We start from the raw sequence: 11,121 nt of genomic DNA, 5'->3' as shown, positions 1-11,121 counted from the left end.
GTTTGTCACTATGTTAAAAATTATTACTAGTATAGTAATCTAAATGATGTGATTTGAGTGTGACTTGACTTATATGATTTTTGTTATACGCCAATTAATGTCATTTAAAACAAATTCTGCTTTAACAATTGTTATGCTTAAAATTGAATTTGTAATCTTGATTCTGATACTAATGATTAGATTAAGTGATTAAGCCAAAAGTGAAAACTAATAATTAAGTGTGACTATTAAGACTAAACATCACAATTTGATTGACTTGATACATTACTACATGATAATTGATGTCAATTACAAAAATTTATCTTGCATATGAAACCAATAAAAATATATTAAATCACCAACATCAAATAAAAACTATCATTAAGCTAAATTCATTATTAATTATTAAAAAAGAATGCATTAAATAACAAGTTAATTTAAAAGGAGTTCGAATAAAGTTTAAACACTTTTCGCAAAAGTATTGGAAAACAGGCAACTTTTATTACATGGGTTATTGATATTTTAATGTTTAATGTTAATGCATGAGAGTTTGGCTTATAGTTGAGAGATAATCTTTCACATTTCAAAAAAAACATAAATCTAACTCACATGATAGCTATTCAAGCACGAGTCTAATCCAAAAATAAGATATTAAAACCACACTCAATTTAAAATAAAAAAAACAATAAATTTATAAATCTTTATCATTATATGATGGTTAATTTTTTCATTTTTACTTAATATAGAACTTAGATTTTGAACAAGTTATATATTGATTGTTTATAAAATGGTCTTGATGATGATTCGTACTTCAGATATGTTAGTTAAGAATTGTATGAGATGTTTTTTTCCACTTTAGAATTCAAAACTCTATTAAAACTTCATATTTATAAGATATATCAGAAAATTAAAAGAGGAAAATATATTGAAAATGTTGTTATTCTCACTCCTAAGCAATACAAAAGTACTGAAAATGAAATAATAAGCATTTGCATGCAGAATTGAGATTTGTCAGAGAATAGCTCCAAATATATAACGAGAAACACCAAACAATAGTAGCGATGTTCCTTTTGAACTCAGCTGCTTCCTTTATCTTAAACGACATCTTGCTGTCTGTGTGTGTTGGACATGTTCCAATACAGCCAATTCTTCTTACTTTTCCCACACAGACACTGTGCTGGACCACATTACTATATCACACTTATCTTATAAATAAATACAACCACCACCCTCTAAAGTAAATCTACAACCTCAAAAATTAAACATGCTTTGTAATGTGACATCTTTGTTGGATTAAACAAACTATATATATATATATATATATATGATTATTAATTTAATAAAATAGAAGGAATTAGCCTTAAAGTGTAAGCATAAAGCAATCCATTGGGTGTTATAATTGGGTAAAATCCCACTTCAGATTTCAGATAATTATAATATAAAATTGCAGCCACAGAATAAATATATGAACACGCGAGGTCTAAAGTCAACCAACACTTAAAACGAAAATGGAAACAACCAATACTAAAGGTTTTGAATTTTTCTTGTTATTAAGTTAACTAAGATCATTCACAACCCAGCATCAGTTGCTTTTACTTAAGAACTTTACAACTATTTCATCTTTTCAATCCAACACCTTAAAAAGAAAACAACTAAATGGGTTCCTTGAACTTGCATTTTAAGAATTTGTTTACTACAATATAATTATGTTATTTATAAAACATTAAGTGGTTAACAAAATAAGAAATAAGAAATAAATAATTTTCATTAGTTTGATTTAAGGTTTAGAAGAAAAATATAATCATTTATTTTATTTTAAATGGTACTTCAAACTTACAAATTAATTTCACCTTTTCAAATTAAAAGATGTCATTAATAATTAAAAATTATAGAACTAGATGATAAAGATTAACAAATTAAATTTATTGCTTATCCTATCCAAAATATTCCTAAATATGTGTCAAAAGATGTGATTGAAGATAACTATGATATTGTCTATTAATATGAAATGCTCTTATTGGTAGGTATAACATAAACTTTGGATGAGGTCTATTATGTCCATCAATAGTTAAGACATGATGATTATTGGGGTGATTGATAATTTCATAGATGAGATATAAAACTTTGAAAGAATTGTGTAAGAAGGAGAAATAAATTTAATGTAAAACAAAGAAAAAGTTAGAAAATTAATTGTTTAAGAAAAAGCATCCTAATATATACCTTAAAATTGATTACCCAAATTACTTAAAACTCTTACATTAAATATTTATTTAACTATCTTCTCTTGACTCTCTCTTCCAACATTACATGCTTCACAATAACTCTAAATGCAGTTTTCACTTTTTATAAATAATATATTTATACTGCTTAATTAATAACTGAATTAACTTTATTTTAAGTCTATTGTACGTTACTTTAACTAAAACTTTAGTCAACCTTTGACATTAATGAGTTGTTAATAGATTTATATAAGAGATTAATATATTTTTTTAATTCAAAACCTTTAGACAATACAATTTAAGGTTATTTTTTCTTATATTTCGGTCAATTCAAAACCTTTATATAATATTTACGATTTTTTTTCTTATATCATATTTTCATAAAGTTCATGGTTTTTCTTATATTGTATTTTCATAAAGTTTATGGTAGATTTCCCTGTGAACTTTTAACATTTCAACTATGCTGATATTTCAGAATCTATTCTATATTTTATTCAACTTTCTCATTTCTAAAAAATATACAATGTAAAAATTGAAACTTGGATTCCTAATAACTTCAAACTTTCATGATTTCATCTAATGTTAATTGATTTTAAAATAAAATCTTTTAATTTGTTAAGCATAAAGTGAGTTGCTAAGTTTGAAAAGAGCATATGAAATATAGTGCAGTCCTCCAGCATGAGTGTCCACTGAGAAGTGCTTGAAGTTGGTTGTTCTAGTCCTGCCTAAACCACAAAAGTAGCTGTTATTCCTAAAATGATACAAATGTATATTGTAATGCTAATCATCATTCTTGGCCCACCAATAACCTTCAACCAACTATTTTTGAGTCTTACCACCCCATCTTAGAGTCTTGCCACTTAATCTTACGTTGGTCCACAAACATAATCACAGACAATTATCATATGCACAAAAAAGCAAATACAATATCTTAGTAGACAAGAAGGTTCGAAGAGACTTCAGCGTTGTTCTTTCACATCTTCTATTTATTTCAACGCTCAACCATCAGTTTTTGGTGAAGAACCATCTATGAAATTAGAAAAAGACAAAAGTTAATAGTAGTAAAAGTACTCTACATATCTTTTGCTCTTCTTTACAGTATAGAAGATATAACTGCTCTTTGATGTTGCTTTACACAAGACCCTGTTCCTCAAAAAGTAAAATTTTTTCCATTTTTGTCAAAATCATTCCAGTTTCAGATCCTAATTCATGTACAGAATCAGAGTCCTCCCCTGAAATAAATACCAATTAGCATCGCCTTCTGATGGAAGAAACTGTTTAGAGGAGGCACGTGTTAGATGAGATAGGATCATGTGCTGCTCAATGCTCCATCTTGGAATTGGAAACACTCCTGTGGATTGGAATAAAAGTAGTCTTCTTCTTTGGGTCTGTCTGAGATGATAACTCTTCTTTTGGGGTTTCCCATCCTATTGGCATGAGTTTTCTTCACCATAACGGAAAACTCATCCCAGCATAGTGATCCATTGGTGTATTGATCTATGAGTTGCACCAAATGCTTTCTATCAAGTAATATAGTCCTTTTGAAGCCTAAAAATCTGAAGAGAAAGAAGCATTAAATTAGTAAAAGGAGAATAATGTCAGTATCAGAGCACATGGTATCAAGCAATCTCAATACAATAATTTTGCCACCAATAACAAAACCTAGATGAAGAAAAAGACTTGGTTTGCAAGTGCACTCAATGGCTCAGATAATGTAGCATGAACAAAAATAATAATCTGCAAGTAAGATTGTAATGCCTGTTAAGTTGTTCAATCAAGCATGAATTTCCCTATATTATATGGATATCATTTGACAAAAGGGGGGAAAAGCCACCATAGATTTCATTATATACTGAATGAAATCAACACATTTAACCATAGATGAGATCACAGAAGATGACTGATGGTAAAACATCTGGTATTATAGTATGTAATACCTCCTGTGTCCTTCCACAACCTTAGCCATGTTCCCATCATAGGTTGGAATGAATATATCACTCTCTAGAGACACAAGGTAATCCAGTGCAGCCATTTGTGATGAGTGGTTTTGAAAATACATCAAATCTGAAGGTTCTAGCAGAGTTTCTTTCCTCACCTGTTGCAGTTAAAGCACACAAAGGTTACAAAACAACATATAAACATAGAAATATGATTTTGTTTCTTTCTACTGACCACATTTGGAAAAGCTGCTTGTAAACTTGCCATCCTTCTCCCTCCACCATATATTTCTCCAGCAGCAATGTAAATCTGAATGCTTTGGTCTATGCCTAGAGCTGTCAATACCAGTGTAGTCTCCTCGGGTGTCAAAGGGCATAGACCATCTTGTCTCTTAAGATCAGAATTAATAACTTTCTCCTTCCACCAGGGATAAGCATATCTGAAAAATGCAATTTTCTAAGATTATATTCAAATTGAGAAGAAAAATTTTACTGTGACATAAACACATTAGTTCAAGATTTGACATACCTCATTCTTGTGAGTTCCTCCACCTCCCTGGTGTCGCATCCGTGAGTACAGCCAGAGAAGGCCAACATGTCCATCTCATATCTAAGATGAAGCACAAGGAAGGGTCCCTTCTGCCTCAAAATTTTGACTATCTTCCTACCAAGTTCCTCTATCTGGGAAGTAAACCTCAAAGCATTAAAATTTACACGACATCGCAGCCTTTGAATCTCCAAAGGTAGTCCATTATTGGCAAGTCGAGCATCAGTTCTGTTTAGGTGCACAACCTTGTGTTTCAGTAACAGAGGAAGGATCTGCGATAAGTAAGTAGGAAAGTCAGCTGAATTCAAGTAACCAAAAATCTGATAAAGAAAAGCAGTCATGTTAACTAAGTAAATACCTGCTTTTCATAGTATGATATATTCGACCAGCTAACTGGCGGCAATGAGTAGAATAATCCTTGTTGAACTCTTCTCTTGAGCCCAGGTGGTAGTTGCTTTAATATTCTAACCTCATCTCTTAAGGATCCAATGAAATTATCCACATCAAATATGTCTTGGAACTCACTGCCACATCAAGGGAACAGAAATCAGGACAACATTTCAATTAAGTAATCAAGATGACAACCATGGAAATAAACACTTCCTGAACTAAAATCATGACTGTAGCAATAGGAAATGTAAAAAAACCTTGGGTCAGCCCAGAAAGATGTTTTATCTAGCTCCGGAACTATGAGAGTAACATTTAAGTGTCTTGCAATAGCAACCATGTCACATATCTGTAAAAGAACAAACAAAATTATGAGAAAGACAGAATAAGAATTTGCAAGTTGATGCCTGCAGTGAATGTAATAAAGCATTGGCACTCACAGCTGCTCGCATTTGATTGAGTCCTCCATTGCACGAAACCATAAGATAACCATTATTCTTATGAACCCCTGATAAAAGAGAATCATCGGAGTCATAACCAGTCATACAATTATTTAGCAGATACATATATACAAAGCCTAAGAAAGTCACCATTCTTTGAACAAAAAACACAGACCATCTAATAAGGAATTTCCTATTCTTAAAGAAATCCTTAACATGATATTTTGAAAAACAGTTCGCAGCCGCAATTTTGACTTCCCGATTAAAATTTTTGGGGTGTCTGCGACCTCACCGTCATCAAAATGCAGTCGCAACGGCCTTGTATATTACATTTTCCGGCAATAACAACTGCGAAACTGAGATCCCAACCCCAAGCTAAAACCTTAAAGATCAATTTATGTGACGAAACAAGCACTTACTTTTTGGTGGAAAGACAACCTTGGCCGGAACAAAAGCCTTTGCAATTGCTGGAGATTCATCTTGGTGGCTGAAACAATGAGGCATGCCCTTCAACAACCTTGGTCCCCACAACTCCCCAATTGCCATCAGCTGAACCACACAAGTCCAAAGTATCACTGTAGTGATGGCACGGGCCATCCACACCTTGATCCTAGGTCTCACAATCAACCTCTTGGACTTGACAATTTCATCACCACTCAAAACATTGAACCCCATCTCCATCTCCTCACTGTCACAGTGATCACCCTTTCCATCAGAAACCCTTGCCCACCTCAACATCATTACCTTTTTATGTTCTTCACTTTCTGCTTACACCCCAATCGGTGGCGTGAGGTTAACTCCTCGCTCTTCAATCTAGGGCCTTAAAAAATAATTACAAGGATGAGAAAGAGAAAAAAAAATCATGAATTTAGTGATGCTAATAAATGCAATCAATCAAGGCCAAAACCAATGTTTTTGAGGCTTGAAGTTCGTTTTTGGATCTTTCAGCCAAAAATTAAATGCTGATTAAACGAAAACCATTGACCGCACGCTAGTAATTAACATAAAAAACCAAAAGGGAAATAATAAACCCCCCATACCCCACAAACAAGGAAAATCTCCAAATTAACTCACATCGGCAAGTGTCGCCTTGAAACCATAAAACCACATTGAATTTTCAGAATCCATATCATTAAAAGATTGTTAGCATTGTGACTTTCACACAGCATTGACAGCTGGTATTACTACTACACTACCTTCAAGATCATGCAAGTGAAAACTATGGCCATGGACACTGGAGAATACCCAGAAGAAAATTTGTGAATTTAAACTGAAATTCCCTCAAATGTGTCTAGTATTCACAGGTTCCGAATGCATTGCAGGGGTGAATGAGTAGCAACACAAAACAAAAGAAAAAAACTGTGTACAAGAGTGCTGTGAGCTTTGTGATACTTGGAACGAGAATGGTGAGAGGGTGGTTTTGGAAGATGGGAAGTACTATTTTTCTGGCAGGTTCCCGGTTGAGATTCCGGCGAGAGTCGCCGGAGAAGAGAGGTGGAGAAGGAAAATAGAAAGAGTTGGTATAAAAGGAAGAAAATGAGGGAAAAAGAAAGCTATAATTAAGGCGGTAGAGAAGGTGGCATTAGTAAGAGAGGTGTCATGGGACCCTTTTTAACTGTAACAAACCCCACTCTCATTTTTTCTATTTTTTTTTTAACTATCAATTATAATAATAATAATTATTATTATAATTACTATCAAGATTAAATATGTTTTTAATTTTAGATGTTAAATTAGAAATTAAATTTCCGTTACAAAGTTTTATACATTTTAATTTTCAGACTAAAATAAATAAATATAATTGTTTCAATTAAATTTTGTTAAATTTTTTTGTGATATATTAAATATTTTTTAATTTCAAATTTGAATTGTTAAGTCATTTTAACAGTTTTATCTAAAATATGAATATGAAATATCATTTAATAAGAAAGAAAAATGTTACTAAATTAAAAGAAAATTATCCGTTCACTATTTAAATTTAAATATTAAGATGTATCAAATTTTAAAATAAAAACTAATTTTAATTTTATATCAGTTTAAAAATAAAAAATATATTGAATTATTATTATTATTGCTATTATTATTATTATTATTATTCATTTTTTATTCTAGAGTTTTTACTTAACAAGCAAATTTAATTTTCATTTTATTCTTTAATTTGTTGTTAATTCTTTTTGTCAGACTACATGTACATGGAAAACCAGTTTTAGAAAAATAAATAGGAGAAATATTTCATTTTTTGAAGGACAGTTTTATCCTCGTAAAGTGAAATTATTATAATACAGTAAACTATTCATCTTCATGCATTTTTTCTTTACTTTTTATATGTTTTATCGTGTTCTTTTATTACAACAAAGCTCACTTGACCGATGAAATTAACTTGAACTTTCCAAGTTTTAAGTTTAAACTTTTGAAAAAAAAATATAATTGAAAGATAATACGAACTTAAAATATATTACATATGATGAATAATTTTAATTATTCAATATGATGAAAAATATTTCTCTGTTGAAAATAACATATTATTCTTTAATTTCGAGAAAACTTATATAAGTATTTTAAAAAATATTACTGAGCAACCTAATATATTTTAGTAGTTTACTTAAACAAAAAAACAAACATATTTTATAACAAACATCCTAAAAGTATCAACCTAGTATATCAAACGAAGTTTAATAAAAAGTTATTAAAAAATATAGTTAAAAACAATCTCTTAAGTATTTTCCTTTCTGTTAAGAATATATCCTATTTGAGAAATATGCTGTGCCGCACTTAAATTTAATTACGTTAATCAAGGCATTAATAATAAAAATACGTAACAGATTTTACTTTATTTTTATTTAAATATTTATGTTTTTCTTTATAATTGTTATCTTAACTAAAAATATACTACATTATTGCTACAATTTTATTAATTATTTTATGAACTTTTAATCAAGTGGAGAGGCGTAACTTGAATAATTAAAAGCTACAAAACTAAAATATAAATAATTAAAATTAGAAATTCCAAAATCATGTATAAGATATGCATAGAAACGAAATCCGTAATTAAAGAAAACTTCTCTGAATTTAATAACTATAATTTGAAGAAAAATAAAACTCGGCTCGTAAAAACTAATTAATTAAGTACATTTTAAAGCTCTGCCATGCGTTAATTCTCTCATTAGGATAAGGAAAATGATACTTGAACAACCATTTTTGACAACATTTAGACACGCGCACACGTGTCAAAATCTGAGTGGTCCATTTTCATTTAATTTTTCCAACTAGACCACTCAAATTTTGACACGTGTGCGCGTGTCTAAATGTTGTCAAAAATGGTTGTTCAAGAAACATTTTCCTTAGGATAAACATGCAGTTATACATTTATTTTTTCAATTCAAAGATTAATAAAAATACCAGATATAGTGTTTCTAACGGATATGTATCTTAACTTCTAATAAATATATATTTATATAAATGCATATACTAAAACAAAGTTTTCTATATTTGCTTTTAGTTTTTTCTTTTTTTTAAGAACATTGTTAGAAAAGATGACTTTGGAATTTTCATTAAATTTTTCACAAAATCATTTTTGTAAGGAAACTGATCATCCTTGTCTTTTTCTCTATTTATTATTTTCTCCCTCTCATTTTTGTTTTTGTGTTTATTTTATTTTAATTTGTGTTGTCCTTTTATTAATATGTTATCTTTTTTGTTGTTGCTCCATTTAAATCAACATTAAAGAATAAATCTCTATGAATTAATTATTTTTTTTCATTGTTTGGTGGTTGATTGATTTGATGGCTATAAAAGCTCGATTTTTGGTGATGTTTCAGAAAAAAGAAATTGCCAAAGGCAGATACTGATTTTGTTGTTGAACTAAATTTGCAGCTAAATATAAATAATTTTAAAATTTAAATTTTCATGTAACACATAGCATCTCAAAAGAATATAATAGGAATATGAATGTTGGTGGCTCTAAATGTGACATGTTTTATTTAGCATATGAAGTTATTTGATAAGAATGAATTCGAAAAAGTAGCAATAAGAAAAAGAAACATTTGATGAATCAAACTCATTGGATTCATACAGCCAATAATAACTATAGACAAATCGACAAAATGCTTATCTAAGGAATAATTATTGAGATGAAAACAAGTTATTTAAATGAGGCAAAATGATGGAAAGAGACAACCCAAAATAATTATTTATCTCTCAAGAAGATTACTTCATAGAAAAAATTATCACCCACTGAAAAATAATACATGAATACCTAACAACAATAGCTTTTATACTCAAGCTTTTTTAATAAAATATTTTGCATGTGCTAAGAACTAAGAGTCCAAGCCAATAAAATAAACAAGATAAATTCCAAATAGTACTTAAGGCTATATATATATATATATATATATATATATATATATATATATATATATATATATATATATATATATATATATTGGTTTGATTAAAGGAATATCGGTTTAATTGGAATAATTTGTTTGATTTGATTTTGTTTTAAAAAATGTGTACCCCACTGTACTTTGGGTCAAATAATTTCTTAGAGAAATAAAAGGAATAAAGATAAAACAATGAAAAAAAACATATATTTTTACTTTTTCATTGGTTAGATTGTAATTTTGGTGACTTTGTAATTCTTAGTTTAATATGTTAATCCTCTATTTGTTTCGTGATTTTGATTTTAATCTAATTCTATATTTTATATATCTGTTTACTTGTTCTTCTTTTTTTACTTTTTGACTTATTGTATAAGTTTTTATAGTATCTTAAATGAATTTGTTTTATCTAAAGTTCAATGACATTAAAGAAATAAATAAAATGTATAGCATTGAAATCATATAGTAAAAATAAGAAAACGAAAATCGTTAATCATAAAGCTTAAAGAATGAATTGTGGCTCAAACATGGTTATGAGCACATAATTATGACAAGGACAAAGTACATGTGTCCTACATGTTTGGTGTGTAAAATATGAAAAAAATATATATATAATATAATATAAAGATATTATATTATTATTTAGATGCTTTATAAATAGAAGAGTTGGGTAGTTCATTTTCATACAATGTTCTATCTCTACACCATTCTCTTTATACTTCATCTAAGACAAATAAATTAAAACTCTATCAGTTTTTAAATTTAGAGAAAGCAACACTCTTACAAATAAAGGAAAAACTCTACTTGACTAGATTTGTGAAAGGGAAAGTTTAAGTTTATTATTTATAAAGAGTTTCTATGGAAAATGTTTATGGATTTTTAGATTTTTTTTTCTACTTAGATTTTGCTAAAGTAACAAGATTATCACCTAAACAGTATGCTTGATACCTTGTGCAAGGTAGAGAGGTTGGTCAAAAATGGTGTACTAGAAGATGGTACTTTTATGCTATGTTATATGCCTTTTATATATGTGTTCAATGTTATATTAACGATATGATTAATGATGAGGTTAAGATGTATACATACACAATGAGGTTAAGATGATGAATTTAGAAAAGAGTAATTATACCATGACATACTTTTACATTCATTTGATATAGAGTTTCAATGTTATACTAATGGTATGATTAATGATGAGGTTAAGATGTATACATACATAATGAGGTTAAGATG

At 29.1% G+C, this 11,121-nt stretch overlaps 1 protein-coding gene across 1 annotated transcript; it reads right to left on the bottom strand.

The window, feature by feature from the left end:
• Positions 1–3,145: 3,145 nt before the first annotated feature.
• LOC108323308 (rhamnogalacturonan I rhamnosyltransferase 1) lies at positions 3,146–7,087 on the bottom strand. The gene is made up of 9 exons (XM_017555722.2): positions 6,706–7,087; positions 5,929–6,329; positions 5,510–5,577; positions 5,330–5,418; positions 5,041–5,206; positions 4,665–4,954; positions 4,371–4,575; positions 4,136–4,293; positions 3,146–3,754 (listed from the first exon to the last, which is right to left on the bottom strand). The coding sequence occupies exons 2-9, from the start codon at positions 6,248–6,250 to the stop codon at positions 3,508–3,510; spliced, it is 1,545 nt and encodes a 514-aa protein (XP_017411211.1). The 5' UTR covers positions 6,251–6,329; positions 6,706–7,087; the 3' UTR covers positions 3,146–3,507.
• Positions 7,088–11,121: the final 4,034 nt, after the last annotated feature.

The sequence above is a fragment of the Vigna angularis genome, chromosome 8 (genome assembly GCF_016808095.1).
Source record: "Vigna angularis cultivar LongXiaoDou No.4 chromosome 8, ASM1680809v1, whole genome shotgun sequence".
Classification (NCBI taxonomy): Eukaryota; Viridiplantae; Streptophyta; class Magnoliopsida; order Fabales; family Fabaceae; genus Vigna; species Vigna angularis.
The sequence above is the reverse complement of the archived record's forward strand: the minus strand, read 5'-3'. Positions and strand labels throughout refer to the sequence as shown.

Coding starts and splice junctions, on each gene's coding strand:
- LOC108323308 (XM_017555722.2), bottom strand. CDS start 6,250: ATGATGTTGAGGTGGGCAAGGGTTTCTGATGGAAAGGGTGATCACTGT. Junction 5,419..5,509: donor TCAATCAAATGCGAGCAGCT/GTGAGTGCCAAT, acceptor GTTCTTTTACAG/ATATGTGACATGGTTGCTAT. Junction 5,207..5,329: donor TCTTTCTGGGCTGACCCAAG/GTTTTTTTACAT, acceptor TTGATGTGGCAG/TGAGTTCCAAGACATATTTG.